This window comes from Nelumbo lutea, chromosome 4, assembly GCF_056320005.1.
Source record: "Nelumbo lutea isolate HS-2025 chromosome 4, American lotus-T2T, whole genome shotgun sequence".
NCBI lineage: Eukaryota > Viridiplantae > Streptophyta > Magnoliopsida > Proteales > Nelumbonaceae > Nelumbo > Nelumbo lutea.
This window is the reverse complement of record NC_142687.1, coordinates 27,217,831-27,237,354: the sequence shown is the minus strand read 5'-3', so window position 1 is coordinate 27,237,354 and position 19,524 is coordinate 27,217,831. Positions and strand designations below refer to the sequence as shown.

Below are 19,524 nucleotides of genomic sequence, written 5' to 3'. Positions count from 1 at the left end.
CAGTGCAAATTTATTTGCATTACAACCAAATACAGCGTTAGAGGCAATTTTTACAATGCAAATGATGATCATCCTCTAGAAATCTGTTTGGATGGGCATGTGTTCTGAGGAGTAAAATGGAGTCTTATATTGAAGACAAAGAAATGAAAGGGATTGTTGAGCTTGTGCCTTGAATTTTTTGTTGCAGTTGTTCAATGTCCCAACCCACATTGTGGAGAAAACCCTAAGGCAAAATTTTGTTGTGGCCCCAACCTTCTGCTTCCACTACAGACCATCTTTGCATGCGCGGGGGTGGAGCTATGGGTACAATTCATTTTTATCTTATAGGTTCAACTGAAGAGTCTGAATCTCCTACACAATCCTTACCGAAGAGATTCCCGCATATGGGAGTGACAAACGTTTTAAACATCCTCTCATTCTATTTTTAATATATTAAAATTTTAAAACAAATAAAAAATATGGATTAAAGTTTCTTCATCCTATTTTGTTCAAATAAAATATAAGAATTTAAGAGCTGAAACTAATCAGAAAAAACCACCAATAAGAATTTCGATTTCTGACTCTCAAAATTGAACGCCTGAAGCTGAGACGACTCTCTGACTTTTAAATGATTATCAACTGGAATCGTGTTCTATCACTTGTTACTAGGTTTGTTTGCTCTTGTCAAATCCGATCCTCCTCAGGTCTATTTTGAATTCGAGATGTCACCAGACTTCCATTTGAGATTCTTGAATGGAAGTCTGGCCCTGTACTTAATGTCAGATTTACTGGCCTAAACATTGCAGATATTTATATACCTGTTCCTACATCGTCATCAATGATGGATACATGAAGTTGGGTTTTCTCTTTATGTAACCTTTGACTTGTGCAAAAAAAAATTGAGCAAGTCTCTGAGTGAAAGCTTGGGTATATTGGGGTTTAGGATTTCTATAAGAGAGGGCTTTTTGCACAATATTGTATTTTTCATTGTCGTTTTCTATGGATTTCTACTCCTTCACCCATTGATTGCCATTTTCTATGGATTTCTACACCTCTTTCACCCATGATGTAGATCATAAGCCGAATCCATTTAATCGTTGTGTGCATTCTTGAATTCCCCTGTTTTGCATTTTCTTCTTGTTTTTTTTTTCTTTTATATTTGGCAACTATTTTGATATTACGTTTGTTCTATCTTAAGAAAAAATTTATATACAAGGAGTAACCCAAAACCGAATGACTTAAGCTTTTGGGCTGTAATTTGCCAAGTGTCTAACTCTTGTGTGTAAGTCCCACAGTATACATATGCACAAGTTTCCTGATTTGGAAACAACCCTCTGTTACAACTTCTCTCATGGTGCAACAAAACTAAATTAAAGGTTGAAAAAAACTTTAGTTGTTCATAAGAAACACCCTTTTGAAAGTAATTGCCCTTAATATTCTTTTAACCAAAATATATGACCAATAAGGGATTAAGTGGGATAACATGTTCTGTCGCTGTAGCGATGTGGGGAGGGTTCTTGTGGGTAGGAGATAGAAGACCCCGAACAGCCAAGACTGTTTTTCAAACAGCCAAAATTTTCCCTGAAAATCCAGGAAACAGTGGTAAGGGAAACTATTTGTTTAGACTTAAGGTCGATCGTTTAATTTTGTCAATATCAATCTAGACAATATATAATTGCAGTGACCTTTAATTTCGAAGATCTTGAGGCACTCAGCTCCTTCTTAGACAGGGAATTTATCTTAATTAATCTTCTTTAATTTGCAGGGTTCATGTTGTGTAGATTTTGATTTTATAGGAACTGAGTCAGTATATATGGTTCCAAGTGTTTACATGAGGGAATGAAAATTGCAAACCCTGAGAAATCATGGGCTCAAATTAGTTTTCAATCGGATTGACTTCATTATTTTTTGTATATACATTGGGCCCAAATCGGTTTTAAGAATACAATCCACCATGTTCAATGGAATTGACTCCATTATCTTTCTATTCTTCAATAAATGACTAAACCAGTGACAGCCTGAACTGACTTTATTGCCTTAAATGTTCCAGCCTTGTACAACAAGCTTTTTTTATTCCCTTTCTTTATAACCACAATTCCAAGCTGTTGCAATGATATTGGTTGGAGACTGCTTCATTAGTTTTTCGTTTTGACTAGCTTAAGCAATTTCGATATTTCCAAGCTGGTATATTAATTGCTGTACACTGTATAAGGGAATGTAGGTTTCGTAACCTTGGCATGTTTACTACAAATATATAATTATTAATATAAACAAATCACAATGTGTATTCATTTTATACCAAGCTTTTGCCACACGACAAAATGGTTCTATGTTCTATGTAGGTAAAAAAACTATGGTATTTTCACAGGAGCTATCAATGGTTCGAGCAGACCCCAAAAGACACAATTACATAGGGTTTTGGGTCTATACTCTCTCCCTCCCTGTGTATATATGGACGTAAGTAAATCATGGGCTCCAATTAATTTTCAATCGGATTGACTTAATTCTCTTTCACTAGCAAAATACATATTTTTCTCTTGATATATACTTGTAATGTTATGATACTATGATGATCAAATGTGTCAATTTAACAAATAAGTAAGTTTATTGTTTAATAACTGGTTAAACCAGCAGGCAAAACTGGGTCTACCCTGACCTAGACCAGACCCAACCTATTGACTGTAGTAATATTCACCAAAATTTTTGCCTTCGTGTTCCAATCAGTGGATCAACCGTTCAATTTCAAACAGGTCAAATTGTGATGTAATAAAGTATTTAAATATATTTGTACCGTTTTGTTTTTCTTTTTTTTTTTTGGATTGGGGGGGGGGGGGGGGTTGTTTTGGGTTTAGGGTGATCACTTACCCAATTAGTTGCTTGTTTCTCAAATGATAAATAAATTAAAGAATGAAACTGAGATTGAGATGTGTTCTATGAATCCAGACATTTTTTCTTCTTTTCTTTTGTTTTTGTGTTTTTTTTTTCCTTATTTATCTGGTTTGATTGAAAACAAGAGAGAAACAGAAAGTTGAGAGGGCAAGTTATTAGGAATTTTTCGAAAATCCATTTTGCTTATTCGTCTAACTGGGATCATCTCAGTAACAGTATGACACCCAATTAATGTTGGGTTTTGAAGCTCCATATAGAAGTGTGGAATGATGATATCCATAAAGAAATTCTCGTTGAGCATCACATGTTTGGATATGTATCTCGAGTACGCTTATTGGATCGCCATTCATTAGATGTAGGAGTCCTGTTTCTAAATTTTTTTTTTTTTCACCAACTAAAAAGGGATCACATGATTAAATGTATAGGTCTCTGTGTGTACAAATTTTTGCAAATCTTAAGCCAAAAGCCTTCTATCACATGGTAACCAGAGTCAAATTTTCAACCTTGTTTTTTTTTTAATTCAAGAAAAATTAAGGAGAAACTGTTATTTGCAAGGTTTTTAAAATCAAACTAGACAATGAATCCGTCAGGGAAAGGTTCTCAGGTCGAACGATCCGACTGTTCGAACTAAACAGACGGCCTATTTTGACAAAAAAAAACGGCCGAAATTATTGAACAGTTCGAATGATTCAACTGCCCAAATCAACGATTTTTTTACCAAATCGACGGTTTTTGACAAAATAACAGTTATAACATAAAACGGAATTAATCACCTGACTAATTCCCGATTTTTCCAATCCAATCCCATTTTGAAAAGCATGGTTATTTGTAGGGAGAAACACAAACAGTTTTACTTGTGTCCTCTTGCATCACCTATTTTCTCCTACATTTCCAAGTATTACTGGTGTCCTCTTGCATCACCTATTTTCTCCTACATTTCCATTCAGTATATATGTGACAGTATTGTCATATGTTTGACTATATTCTCGTTCTGTGTACATGACCTCTACCAAATTAAATTACACCCTCCATTGCTTCCATAGAGATGACTTACATCCCTTATACATTACCCCATATATATAATATATATGTTCAACTTGCCTCCATGCTTGGTTTCGACTTTCAATTACTCGGTTCCTTAAAGAACAAGGCTTGCCGAAACTGTGTTCGCTTCACATGCATGAAATCTGACAAGGAAAACTTAGCTGCGAAACTTAAAATATTATTACATGTATTACTTATTTTTCAAGTTTAACCTCTTCTGATGTGGCAAGTTTTGAGCCGCAATAACCCTCTGCCACACGGCAAAAAAAAAATCCTTGTGTACACCAATCAGTAGGTTGAGGCATACTTCTGTACATGAAACATACAAGGGGACACACCACCGAAGGATTTCCTTTTGGTAGTTAATACCACACCCGACCAATGTATTTTCAGGGAGGCCATCTTAATTAATTAATTAATTAATCAGTTGCCCACGTGAACCCAAGCGTATATCTCTGTTGGTGTCTGGTTGATTTTAATGAAACAGAAAAATTCTTTGAGAACAAACACTTACTCAAGTAGTCTGGTATGATAATACCATACGACCAAGTATGCATAGTCTGTTCTAAATAGTTTCCCAGCAGCAAATATTATTCCATGCAAACACGTTTATATATCCAGCCTTGCATGGTGACTTCGGAATTTGAAATTGGCGTAAACGCTGGTGGAAATAATAAATACTTAATTTGTTGATCATGTTATAATTCACCAGTTTTCCTTAAAAAACAAGAATCGAGATCAAGAATACAACCTATCAATCACAAGCTGCAGCCACCCAAGTTAGACCTTACAGCGTCAATTAACTTGTTGTCTATTTAAGTAGCAAGCACCCATAAGCTGGTTTCAGAAGAGACAGAAAGCAAGTTCTCTCCCTCTCTCTTGCACTACTGATTTCTAGCTTTTCATTCCTTCTCTCTCGCTCATTTTAACGCAATTAATGTATCCCAATAATCCTGCCCCGGTTCCAAATCCTCCTGCTTGTGCCGTCCCAGCTGGTCAATGGACAACAGGCCTCTGCGATTGTTTTGATGATCCAGGCAACTGTAAGATCCTTCGACTCTATTCTTTTCTTTGATATGCTCTTTCTTTCTTACCAAATCTGGGCTGGCGTAATCGCTAATTCCTTACTGAGAAATCAAACAATGACTTCGATCTCTCTTTCTCTCTCTCTTCTCAAGGCTGCATCACCTTTTGTTGTCCCTGCGTCACCTTTGGGCAGAATGCAGAGGTGATAGATAAAGGAACCACATGTAAGTATATTCAATCGCTTACCTTAATTTTAAATATATGGTCGTGTTATAACAATTTAATGATGTTCCATCTTAAGAGAGAGGTGAGACTTGAGAGCTATAATAACAGCTATCTATTCTCTAATTCCTTCATATGAATGACATGCAACTTATCTCAATAAAACAACCCAGCTCTATTTATATGAAATGTCAGGTTGCCAACAAACAATCAGAAGTATTGCTTCACCCTCTGAATCTTTTGTTTCTGTACCAGAAAATAATAATAATTGATTTATTGGTAGAGCGGTGAATTTAATTGTAAAACATATATATGATGCCGGAAAATTTAAAATTGTAACCAATCAACTGCCTTTCCAGCATCATAAATTTTCCGTTATTATGGGCAAATTTTATCATCCTCTAATTTCATTTGATTCTCTCTAGCTTCCATGCAAAACTGAAGTAACTTCCATATTTCTTTCGTGTAAACTACTTCAGCCATTGTTGTCATGCATCCAAGATTATGAGGATAGAGAAAACCATGTAGAGAACCCTGGCTGAAACCTTTTCCAAGAATAGAGGGTGGAGAAGGAATTCCCAAAATTGCTGCCAAGTATAAGATTCTTTGATCGCTCACATATCTCAGCTGCTAAAAGATTTTATAGAAAACCCAAGCCTATATCTCACTTAAACGAATTAAGAAATCATTCCAAGTTCTCACACTGCTTCCCATGTTGCAATACTTGTAGCTTGTGGGGTTGCCGGCTTCATCTACTACGCCCTGGCAAACATTGGCTGCTCATGTCTCTATACATTTTCCTACCGATCCAAGTTAAGGGGATTGTATTCATTACAGGAAGCTCCATGTGGAGACTTGCTCATTCATTGTTGCTGCCTTTCCTGTGCTCTTTGTCAGGAGTACAGGGAGCTCAAGAACCGTGGTGTGGATCCTTCTATAGGTATATACTTCTACTGATCTCTGGCAATTAAACAGTTTCACCCTAGAAATCAATTTCCTTCATTTTGCTTAATTTGATTGCACACGCTGATAACAGTGATGCCTATTTATGACGATTCTTGTTATTACAAGGTTGGCAAGCCAATGCTGAGAAGTGGAACCGAACCGGTGGCGGAGGCATTGTAATGGCCCCAATTGTTGCTCCAGGCATGGCTCGTTAGGCTTCTCCGGTTGTTTCATTGAACATATCTAAGACGTCTCTGCTCATTTGGCTTTTGAAGATTTTGTTTCACTACGTTTCCTCTTTAGGCTTTCTCCAAGCTAGCTTTCATCTACTGTTCTTTGCATCTATTCAATTTGCTGTCATTGTATTGTTCTTCATCAGTTTGGTTTGTAATTTGTCCAAATAAAAAGTGAACCAGGTTCTGGGTATGCTTTTGGGATACCCATGCAGATCCAAGTGGCCTAAATATGATCATACGGAAAGCGTACCCGCAACTATTCGTATAATTCTATGGATATACTATGATCAATAACAAACCAGAAAACAAGCATACAGATTTGATGGAGTCCCAGAATGGATCCATTTTCCTAATTTAAAATTGGGTCCAGGAGGAAGGTTTGGACTGCTTTTAATCTGATCAGATATCCCGAACAGAACTGGGTGTTGAGATACAAAATCCAGAAGGTTCTGCCAATATCAACAACTTCGTACAATGAAATAGTTCATAATCAATGAGACGAGGCACATTTATAGTCATCAATCTTGAGGTCCATCAAATATGACAACAAACTGAACATAATTCACACTTCATATGTTAATTAGCTAAGGAGGCGTTTGGCAAGTCTTTTTTATGGTTTTTCAGATTTTTCAAAGCTTGGAAGACTTGGAAGACAGGAAAACAGGAAAATCTATAACCTAAAAGGCTGATGGAAGCCCAAAATGGCTAAAAATATGAATGCTTGAAACAAAGCTCCCAGTCTTTCTGCAGTTAAGATCTTTCATTTAACAGCTCTGTAAATCATGATTTTAACAGCTCTTTGACCAAAATTTGCTCATTCCTGTTTTTCTGTAATTCTGCACATAAGCTGATATTGGAATATTGCAGTTGAAACCAGTATGTACTCGGTGTAAATCTAAATCTACACTGGGTTATTACACCGATGGGTTCATGAGAGTGTAAAATGGGAACCGGATGTTTGTCCCATTTAATACTCTTTGCGTTTGATAGATCATGGAGGTAAAAGTCCACTGCTTTCTAACCCAGAGATGGCAATCCTGGCCGGCAAAGAAACGGAGCACCGTCTGTTTCAATTTCTAGCAACAACAACCACCGTAGATCGAGGAAAATCTGATAACCACCGCAAACGGCGGTGAGCAGCGTATCAGACCAAGAAGTACACAAAATGTAAACAACTCAAATAAATGTAAAAGGAAAACGAAAAAAGGAGAGACACAAGGGAGAATAGAAGTTATTTGAGTTATATGCTAGTTAGACATCGGATGTTGCAACAGGAGAGGCTCTCGTACGTTCGGACCATTCGTTCTCGAACAGCAGTGGTGACCAGGGGTTGCAACTGGAGATCGATGAAACAGGTGATCTTCTAGGTGTAAGTTTTGCCCAAAGAAGAGAGGAAGATGACTTTGAATAATGGCTGCTACCGTTGGCTGGCAAAGAAACTGGTGTAGATAATGGAGTACAAAGAAACGGTGAGAATGAGGGGAGATGAGGGGAGATGAGGGGAAAATGATATTGGCTAACACTAGTTGGATTCAAACTCGCTACTGCAACAAGTTAGAGACCCGAGGTACCGTGAGACTGGAGACGATATATGAAGAGAGATAGAGGGAGAGAAGAGAAGCGCAGAGAGGGAGGGGAGAATGAAGGAAAAATACCATAGGAAAGGAAGAAGAGATCGGGGGAGGGGAGGTTGTCGCCGCCTCTCTGTTCTCGTCGGAGGAAGATGATGAACAGGTCGAGTTTTACACTTTTACCCTTTACCGCTAACCGCTCACTAATAATGTCTTTGGAGAAGACAGTGAACAGGGTAGGTCGAAGGTAGGAGAAGAAGGAATAGAAAAAGGAGAAGAAAAGAGAGAGGGAGAGAGAAAGAGGCCAGAGATGGAGCAGAAAAAGGATCCGGCCGGAGGTGGGGGATGCCGCCGTCGTACTGGTTCACTCTCTCCTTCGATCGAACAAAGACATGCAGCCGTTGGGGAAGAGACGAGAGGTAACCGTTGGACACTGATTGACGAGGTATATTAACACCGCTTCTAAATGCTTGTAAAATCGAATTGGGATGTAAAATTTACCCCGATTCTCATTTACACCTCTATCAAACGCAGCCTAATTAAAAAAGAACCATTACAGGAATGCAAATAAATGTCGTCCTCACGTCCATTCATACAGCCAATAACGTAAAAGAGCAGGTATTGGACGCCCAATAGCTTTGAACCGTATCAACCTTTGAGGTCCCAAGTCCGTCGCATAATCAGATTTCAAATAAATATTCTGCTATCCTGTTCTAGGAAGCAGATTCAATTCCAATTTTGGAGAAGAGGACAATAAAAGGACTGTTTGGAATCAATCCTCTCTACCCGATTAACACATGCTAAGCCTCTGGCTTCTCAACTGCTTGGAACTAGCTAGAGGCCCCTTGAGTTGTGTCAAAGACCAATATCACTGAAAGAACTTGAACAAACTTGACGAGAAGGCGAGACTGAATTTGGCTCAGGTGAGGATGATGAAGAAACCAAACGCCCCAAATGTTAGTTGAAATGAGCTGAGAGTGGGCCTTTGTATGTAACCAATACTTAGGTACCACCGGGGGTGGCCCAAGTGAGTAAGAACAATCAGTTAAAGCAGCAGTAGATGAATATAGAGAATATCGGGTAACAATATTCATTAAAAACCACATCACGGGAATTGTATATGCGGCCTGTGGCAACATCAATGCATTTCTATCTCTTGTAACCATCCGGATAGCCAAGAAAAACACAACTTCAGAACCGAAATTCAAGTTTATGTTTGTTGTAGGCCGGAGTAAGGGAAAACATTGGCACCCAAAGTTACGTAGCAAATTGTAGTTGGGCTTCTTGGCAAACAATTTTTCAAAGGGGCTCACGTAACCAAGCACCATAGAAGGAAAGTGATTGACTAGGTGCACTGCTGTATGGAAAGCTGTAGTACTCGACTAATACAATGAACATACAAAGATCAAGAGACTTTGAAACACCCAAGATTCAACATGCTATAGTTATCAAGAAAGTTCTGATATAAATACTTGTATCCATCGTAGCAGTTGAATTTGCGGAATGAATGATGAATGAGTGCTTGAGTCGGCAGGTGAGGTTTTCCTCAATTAAATCCTTCCTTTGCTTGAGGTTTTCTCAGCTCTCTAATGGGGAGAGAATAGAGGGCGGCTAAATGATTTAACATATTGGGAACCATAACCTAAGAGTCTTTATATTTTGACCTAATAGGATTCCATTAAGCCTATATGAGTCAAAATATGGTATCCACCCATTAAACCCCATACCCACTTATTAAAGTCTATGGGCTTTTCATAAATGAATCACTTAATTAAGCCCACTTATAAAATAGTCTATCAATGCAATTGTTTCATTGAATATGTAAGCCCACATAATAGAGATTAAAACCTAACAATCTCTCACTTCGGCTACATATGAAATCTAAAACAATTATATTGAACAAATTCCTTATGTGTACACCTTTTATGCTATTTTCTTTAAACCTCTCCTTAGTTTCAATTTGGTCCATTTCTTGTACCAATATGAGATTATGACGGCTTTTGTCACATACAAGCGTGACTAAACCTTTCATGCTCACCATATCAATACATTCAACGACCTAGATCAAGTATAGATGAGTGGCATGGAAATTACATGCAATGTGATCTCAAAACATGCATATTTCCAACTGATTCTACTTTATTCTTTAAAGAGATCATTCAAAAATTCACAAACATATTCAGAGATATAGATGATGAATGAATCATAAAACTTTATTATGCATAAATGTAGACATGCAAAGCATGCCTTAATCCATAATACAACCAAAAGTAAAAAAAAAAAAAGTCTCACTAAATCAAGGTATCTCAAAATATGCCTATACCCATACGAGCAGTGTGCTCATGAAAGACCTTAGGTGGCATACCCTTGGTCAATGGATCCACTATCATGGATTTTGTCCCTATATGCTCTATACAAATCTAACCACTCTGAATTCTCTCCTTAACAAACAGAAACTTGATGTCAATATGTCTTGACTTCATAGAGCTTCTACTGTTGTTGGAATACAAAACTGCAGACTTGTTGTCACATAATAATTTTAATGGCCTTTCAATGCCATTAACTACACGTAGCCCAGTGACAAAATTACGTAGCCATATCCCATGATTAGATGCCTCAAAATATGCTATGAACTCTGCAACCATGGTTAAAGAAGCTATGAGTGTCTGTTTGGCATTTTTCCAAAATATAGCTTCTCTAGCCAACATAAAAACATAGCCCGAAGTGGATTGTTTACTGTCTTGGCATCCCGCAAAATCAGAATCAGAATACCCAATAATCTCCAAACTGTCTGATTTTCTATAGATCAACATGAAGTCCTTTGTTCTCTACAAATACCGCATGACCCGTTTGACTGCTTTCCAATGATCCGGTCCTGGGTTACTTAAATATCTGCCCAACAGTCCCACTATAAATGTTATATCGGAACGGGTACAAACTTGAGCATACATCAGACTTCCTATTGCTAAGGCATAGGGAACCTTTTGCATCTCCTTTATTTCAAGGTTTGTTTTGGGGCACTGATTGAGACTGAACTTGTCTCCTTTAGCCACAGGTGTATCCTCGATGAACAACCTTTCATGTCGAATCTGCTTAGCACCTTTTCGATATAGCTCTTTTGTGACAATCCAAGAATACCTCGATAGCGATCTCGTAGTATTTGTATGCCTAGCACAAAAGAAGCATCCCCAAGATCTTTCATCTCAAAATTCTTAGTGAAAAATTTCTTGGTTTCGTGCAATAAGCCTATATCATTACTCGCTAGCGATCTCGCAGTATTTGTATGCCTAGCACAAAAGAGGCATCCCCAAGATCTTTCATCTCAAAATTCTTAATGAGAAATTTCTTGGTTTCGTGCAATAAGCCTATATCATTATTCGCCAGCAGTATGTCATCAACATATAGCACCAGGAAGATAAACTTCTTCCCATTGAACTTGTGGTATACACAATCATCAACCACATTTACCTCAAAACCATATGAGGTAATCACTTGATGAAATTTGTGATACCATTAACGAGAAGCCTATTTGAAACCATAGATGGATTTCTTTAATTTACAGACCAAAGACTTTGAATCTTTGGATTCAAAATTTTTTGACTGAACCATATAAATCGTTTCATCAATGTTTGCATTGAGAAACATTGTCTTTACATCCATCTGATGTAGCTCTAAATCAAAATGAGCTACAAGTGTCATTATTGTCCTAAAGGAGTCCTTTGAAGAAACCGGAGAAAATGTCTCTTTATAGTCAATGCCTTTCTTTTGAGTGAATCCTTTGGCAATTAGACGAGCCTTATATCTTTCGACATTGTCTTTTGAATCCCTTTTGGCTTTAAATATCCATTTGCAACCAATGGGTTTCGAACCTTCAGGCAACTCGACAAGATCCCAAACGTCATTGTCTTTCATGGATTTCATCTCTTATTGCATGGCATTGATCCAACATTGAGAATTATAACTTTGAAGAGCTTCGCAAATGTCGATTGGAATTGCACTTCTCCTTTGTTTGTTGGATCTCCTCAATGGCACTTCTTGAGGCTGTTGAGTTTCCTCTATAGAAGGAACTTCATTGTTGTCTTGAACCGGAATTGCTTCTTAAACAATGTTAGAAATTATTGTCTGATCACCGTCAATAATAATATCAGGAAGAGAAATGAAATTCTCTTCTTCCAAGACAATTGTTTCGTCAAAAGAGACGTTCCTTAATTCTTCCCCTCTAAACTCTACATCCTCAAGAAATCTTGCATTTCCCGTCTCAAAGAAGGACCGGGTAATGGGATCATAAAACATAAATCATCGAGAGCGTTCTGTGTATCCAACAAAGTAGCAACTAACTGTCTTAGAGTCCAATTTCCTTTCGTTAGGCCCATAAGGCTTTGTTTCAGCTAGACATCCCCAAATGTGTAAGTGTCTTATATTGGGCCTTTTTCTAGTCCACAATTCATATGGGGTTTTAGTTACTACTTTGTTGGGTACTCTGTTAAGGATATACACTACAGTTTTTAATGCTTCTCCCCAAAGTGATTCAGGTAAAGAAGAATGACTAACCATCCTTAAGCGTCTGGTTTCGTCTTTCAGCAACACCATTCATGTTGGGTTTGCCCGGCATAGTGTACTATGGGACGATACCACATTCCTTTAGGAAATTAGCAAAGGGTCTTGGACGTTGTTCTCCTAATCCATCATATCTGCCATAGTATTCTCCACCACGGTCAGATTTGATGGTTTTAATTTTCTTACCAAGTTGAAGTTTGACTTCAACTTTATAAGACTTGAAAACATCTAGGGATTGAGACTTATCACTTATTAAATATAGGTACCCATATCTTGACTGGTCGTCTATGAACATAATGCAGTACTATTGACCATTCCATGCTAGTGTAGGGAATGGCCCACAGATATCTGTATGTATTAGTTCTAAGACTTCTGTATATCTGTTGGCACTTGTTTTTTTTATGTTCATTAATTTTTCCTTAATGCACTCAATACAGACTTGGAAATCTGTTAAATCAAGGGAATCAAGAACCTCGTCCGACACATGCCTCTGAATTCTCTATTTAGAGATGTGACCTAAATGCTTATACCATAAGGAAGCAGAATTCTCAGCTAATTTACGCTTTGTACCTTTAGAACTTGCATGCAGGATTTCATTATGGGAAGCAATGGTTTCTAGCATATAAATACGACCAATTAAAATATCGGTACCAATAACATCTGAATTTAGGGAAATACTAACTTTATTATTTCCAAAACCACAAAAGTATCCACATTTGTCCAAATAGGAAATAGAAATTAATTTTTGTTTAAATGACGGAGCTATAAAAGTCTCAACTAAATTCAAATAACAACCAATTTTTAAAAATAATCTAAAATGTCCTACAGCTTCCACAGGAACTTTATTGCCATTGCCCACATAGATGAATCTTTCAGCACCAATTGGCAGTCGGCTCCAGAGGCAACCCTGCATAGACATACTTATGTGAGTAGTAACACCAGAATCTATCCACCAAGTGTTTATAGGTACAGAAGCTAAATTAGCCTCAGAACAAACTAAAGTGAGAGACTTACCCTTCTTTACACGCCAAGCGGCATATTTGGAACACTCTTTCTTCATGTGACCTGCCTTCTTGTAGAAAAAAACAGGTGAATTCATCACCTAAGTGAGCACTTTCAGTATTTTTCCTCCAGATCCTTTCTTCTTCTTGCACACATTGAGAAATGAGCTCATTAAGAGTCCATTTATCCTTCTAAGTATTATAACTCACCTTAAATTGACTGAATTGTGTAGGAAGAGAAATGAGAGCTAAATGCACGAGTAAATCATCATTTATCTCTAACTTTAGTGCCTTTAGTTTTCCGACAAGGTTCGACATCTCCAGTATGTACTCCCTTATGTTTCCCTTTCCCTTGTACCTCATAGAAATCAAAATAGCCAAAAGGTTGCTAGTTTCCGCTTTCTCATTTTTGGCAAGATATTGTTGTATTACCACAAGAGATTCCTTAGCATTATTGCTCTTAGAAATAGAGCCCCCAAAACGCTTCCAGTATGGAACATTTCATAATCATTAGACTCATGCGATTAGAGCGATCCCATTTTTCAACTTTGGCCTCATTCAAATTATCCTCATTCGAAACGGGTCGCTCCGTCCTTATGCAAGGTCTAAATCCATGCAGCCGAGAACGATTTCCACATTCTCTTTCCAAACTTAAAGCTTGTACCATTTAGCATAGGAATGGCATTGATTTGAGCAGAAACATTATTTGCAGTTGTTGAAACTGAATAGAGAACAAAAACAACATATAGTCAATAATACAAATTACAAAATAAGATACCTAGCACAACTTGACATTTAGTGTTTGCACAGAAATATCAATTGTAAATGGTACTCTCAACGCAACAATCAAACATTGATAATAAATCCTATCAAACAATAGCCTTTCTTTGGACCGACTGTTATTCACATGAATAACAACTTTATAATATCAATATTTATCATCGCATGTGTGTTCACTGTCTGGCCAAACATCAACCTTACTTTGGGCCGATCAATGTCTGCATAAACAATGAATACACAAAATCCTAACATTTCAAATCAAACTAATTTTACACAACAGAGGCTACTCTGGTAACATGTTATTTCAACCAACTTAATTTGAAAATATTGTATGCAACCAATGTAAGTAAAATCCTTAGTATTGCATACATGACAAAACAAACAAAAAAAAAAGAACTCAATGTTACTAGTATACAGATCTGATGCACGTAAATCACATACGTATATACATATCACAACCAGAATTTTTTTTTATGATTCTAGAAACGCATTGAGTTGCTACAATGCATTTTTTTTATTTTTTTTTTGTCAAAACAACCTTGCTTCATGGTTGTTCGGCATGCACACAGCCAAACGATTGTGAAGCCTCAAACAAGTTACATAGCCATTCGGCTATGTGCAATGCCAAACGGCTATGTAGTGCCAGATACAGTCCCAAACATAAATTGACAGAAAAAAAAATCATAATAACCCAACATGATTTAGGCTATGATACCACTTGTAGTACTCGACTAATACAATGAACATACAAAGATCAAGAGACTTTGAAACACCCAAGGTCCATCATGCTATAGTTATCAAGGAAATTCTGATATAAATACCTATATCCATCGTAGCAGTCAAACCTTTGCAGAATGAATAATGAACAAGTGCTTGAGTCGGCAGGTGTGGTTTTCCTCAGTTAAATCCTTCCTTTGCTTGAGGTTTTCTCAACTCTCTATCTCTGATGGGGAGAGAATAGAGGGCAACTAAACGATTTAACATATTGGGAACCATAACCTAGGAGTCTTTATATTTTGACCTAATAGGATCCCATTAAGCCTATATGAGTCAAAATATGGTATCCACACATTAAACCCCATACCCACTTTTTAAAGTCTATGGGCTTTACATAAATGAATCACTTAATTAAGCCCACTTATAGAATAGGCCATCAATGCAATTGTTTCATTGAATATGGAAGCCCACATAATAGAGATTAAAACCTAACAAAAGCATCATACCAATAATGAATAGAAACAGAGAAACGAGCATGCAAGGCTAATCCTGTCTCCACAATGTGACGATGGCGTCTCTCGACAGAGCCGTTTTGTTGTTGAGTATATGGGCATGAAACCCGATGTAAGATGCCATGGCTAGTAAGAACACCATTAAACTGGACAAATTCAATGCCCCCATCTATCTGGAGAATTTTGATTTTACGTTCAAGTAAATTTTCAACCATAGATTTGAACTGAGGAAACACTGCAAGCGCATCAGATTTGCGAAACAATGGATATATCCATGTAAAACGAGTAAAACCATCCACAAAAATAATGTAAAACCGATAACCATTAACAGAGCTAACTGGGGAGAGACCCCACAAATCAAAACAAATAATGTCTAATGGAGCATTAACAACTGAATCACTAGGAACAAATGGAAGACGATGTCCCTTGCCTTGCTGACATGGTGTACAGAAGGCAGGTTTATGATGAGAAGAAAGAGGTAATTGATAATCTGCTAACACTCGTTGCAAGACCTCTATTGAAGGATGTCCAAGGTGATCATGCCAATGGTCAATGGTCGTGCGTTCACCTACACAAGCAATCTTCCAAATAGGAGATGATAAATCAAGTTGATAGAGCCCATTCATACTCGGTCCCTCCAGCAGTGTCTTCCCCGAGGAGCGATCCTTTACATAACACACATGAGGATGAAATTCGAAGAAGACATCATCAGCAGTGAATCGATGAACAGATAACAAGTTTTTGGTAATAGTGGACGATTACTAGATGAAATAGTAGAAGACCCAGTGTGAAGAATGTTCAGACCAGTGCCATTGCCCACCACTATCTGATCTGGCCCTTTGTATTCAGAATGAAGCCTTAAGTTTTATAGGTTGGCTGTGAGATGGTTGGTAGCACCAGAATATGGATACCAGCTAGAATCTCTAAGTTGAGATGAAGATGAAGCAGTCATGGCAGCAGAATTCTTTGGTTTTGCAGGAAATTGAACGTACTGTGATTGTAGTGGTTAGGGTGTCATAATCATGTCCAAGACCTCTCAAAACAATAAGAACCAGATCCATTTCAGACATGGGTTGTCAGCTGCTACAAGTGCATCAGATATATTCCTCACCTTCAAGAGATATTCAAGCATAGTCATCGATCCCTTTTGTATGTGTTATAATTCATACTTGAGTTGTAGAACTCTTGCACTAGACTTGGAGGAAAGGATACGAACTAATGAATCCCAGCACTCCTTTGAACTGGTTGCTCCTACTACTTGGGCAAGTATCCTTCAGTGAGAGATGCCAAAAGCCAGTCGAGGATCAATTGATCCTGTTGCTCCCACTCTAAGTATTCTGGATTGACAATCTGCTCTTCACAGTCATAATTCAATGCATACTTAGCTGGGCAAGGGAAGTTTTCCGTTACATAACCAAATAACTTGGCACCACGCATTCCAGCAGTCATCTGAGAACGCCACAATATGTAATTATTCCGATCCAACTTAACAGAAACAAGTTGATTGATGTTAAACGGGCATTAACACTGAGACCAACAAAGGAGGATGACATAGTTCAACCAGAAGCCATAAGCTTTAATACCATGAAAGAACTTGAACGAACTTGAAGTTGAAATAGAGAAGAACACAGCAGAGATTAAAAGAAGGTAACTCCACACTCAACTGATTAACAGTGGAGTCGTATTGTATTATATATAGACATCTGTACAATTAGTTTCATTAGTGTACACGTAACAGGGCAAGACTTGTCAATTTGTTGGTGTCCCTTATCACGAACTCTATCTTCAGAGATGGTGGAGGTCTTCACGTGTCTAGGGGCAATGATATCCCTAACAATCATGATCACAATACCAAGTTCTGGTATCTTTACACTGGTTCAAACCCTACTAATTAGGAAGTTAAAGGAGATCTGACCCTTCGGTGTTATAAAGCATATGTCTTCTGGTCACAGGTTTAAAACTTCTAGATTCGCCCTTGTTCTACAGTGAAGGAGCCAGTTTTCCATTCGGAGTTAACTTGGAACACGATTGAACACCTCGATCACTGGCTTGACCGCTGACACTGATGACGAGAAATGTGAATATTCGAGTTCCAATCCATGGATAGAACTGAACTTTGCGCCTAGTGCCACTTTGGCTCTCAAACCTTAAAACGCAACAGTTTAGAACCTTAACATTAAAAATGTACTAATTTAGTACATATCATTAACTAGTAGATAATTGGCCATTAAGTGGCATTTGAAAATACACAAATGCGCTTTGAGTATTATTTGACATTTGAAAATGCACAAATGCGCTTTGAGTATTATCTATTTTTTTATCAATTATCCAAATGCTGATAAAAAATGAACAGTATCAAATCCTTTCCTCTTTCTATTGAAGAAAGTTGGGGTCACTATAGATTGAATGACCATTGAGACATGACCCCAACTTTCTGAAATGGATGAGATAAGAATTTGGGACTGTTCATTTTTTGCCAATGTTTGGATGGTTGATAAGGAGAATTATATGACACTCCAAGGGTATTTTTATATTTTCAAATGTCACTTGGTGGCTAGTTAACGACAAGTACTAAATTGACATCTTTTGAAAGTTCAGGTATTATATTGTCATGTTTTAAAGCTCGGGAACCAAATTTTATTTGATGGGAATTTTCTCTGACTCCATTTGGTTGCAACACAAATTTTATTTGATGTAAATGCATAGTAATACTAAAATAGGTTTAGTGTAAATTCTGGTTGACTTTTCCTTCATATTTGACAAAGTTTTATTTATTTGCAAGAATAACATAGGAAGTAAAAAGATGTGATCCCCAATTCTCAGCATGCATTGGAAACATCTCCCGTATTTGTCATTGGAAGATGTTTTCAATACACGGATGGGATTGGCTATGGGGCGTTTTGGGGCATTGCGTGAAGTGCAGATGTGGATTCAAGAGTAGACATGTTCATGGGCCGGGTGGCCCGACGGGTTGGCCCAGCCCAGCCCATTATTAAATCGGGCTTGATCACAATTTAAGGCCCATGGGCTCGGGCTCGGGCTTTCTCAGAAAAGCTCAGCCCAAGTCCAAGTCCGATTTGATACTATATATTAAATAATAAAATATATTTTATTTAATAAAAATATATATTCAATATTTTTTCTTTGTTCTTCTTCTCTATTCTTCCAAGTAATACTGAAATGTTTATTATTTTTGAGTTTCAAAGGTTTTTAATATAAATAAAACACTTGTTATTGAATAAAAAAGAAAAAAAATCTATTTTCAAATTTCCGGTTGGGATCGGTCTTGGGCCCAGGCTTCGGGCTTTATATGAGAGTCGGGCTCGGGCTCGGGGTCGAGCCTAAATGTATTTTGTTGATACATATACAAAGCCCAGCCCATGAACAGGTCTATTCAAGAGTTAGAGGCTCAGAGCTGCAATCATTTAAACAGTGATTGCAAAGCACAATGATATATTATAATCATAAATCTTAAACCTCTTCAACTATAGGATTTTTGGTGTATTGATTGCATAATCAAAGTTTGTATAGGTTTTCCTACCTTTCCCTACTTTTCCTTCAAACCAACTATAGCCAAAGCATGCAACTTTATCTTTTGAGATTTTGAAATTGGAATTATTCATTAAAAGCTTTGTTTGTTTGCAGTGAAATTTAAATTGCATTGGTGTAAATACATGAAAATGCAAATAGATTGACTGTATATTCTGGTTTACTTTTGCCTCAAATTCAGCTGTCTTATTTGTTTGTGAGAAGTCCCCCACTCTATATGGAAAGATAAATTCTGGTTTAGTTCTGGTTTACTTTTGCCTCAAATAGATTGAGTGTATATTCTGGTTTAGTTCTGGTTTACTTTTGCCTCAAACTCAGCTGTCTTATTTGTTTGTGAGAAGTCCCCCACTCTATATGGAAAGATAAATTCTGGTTTAGTTCTGGTTTACTTTTGCCTCAAATAGATTGAGTGTATATTCTGGTTTAGTTCTGGTTTACTTTGCATAAATTTTTGTACTACAAAATTTGTACTTTCAATATAGTAGAAATTTTGCAC

At 37.3% G+C, this 19,524-nt stretch overlaps 1 protein-coding gene across 1 annotated transcript; it reads left to right on the top strand.

Moving 5' to 3' along the window:
• The first annotated feature begins 4,849 nt into the window (after window positions 1-4,849).
• Window positions 4,850-6,368, top strand: LOC148854775 (cell number regulator 2-like). The gene is made up of 4 exons (XM_088982596.1): window positions 4,850-4,955; window positions 5,091-5,162; window positions 5,891-6,100; window positions 6,232-6,368. Exons 1-4 carry the CDS (start codon window positions 4,850-4,852, stop codon window positions 6,318-6,320), a joined length of 477 nt encoding a protein of 158 aa, XP_088838722.1. The 3' UTR covers window positions 6,321-6,368.
• Window positions 6,369-19,524: the final 13,156 nt, after the last annotated feature.

Bases quoted from the DNA above. Each gene is read 5' to 3' on its own strand.
- LOC148854775 (XM_088982596.1), top strand. From the start codon at position 4,850: ATGTATCCCAATAATCCTGCCCCGGTTCCAAATCCTCCTGCTTGTGCC. The intron at 4,956-5,090 runs GTAAGATCCTTC...TCTCTTCTCAAG, and splicing joins TTTTGATGATCCAGGCAACT to GCTGCATCACCTTTTGTTGT. The intron at 6,101-6,231 runs GTATATACTTCT...TGTTATTACAAG, and splicing joins TGGTGTGGATCCTTCTATAG to GTTGGCAAGCCAATGCTGAG.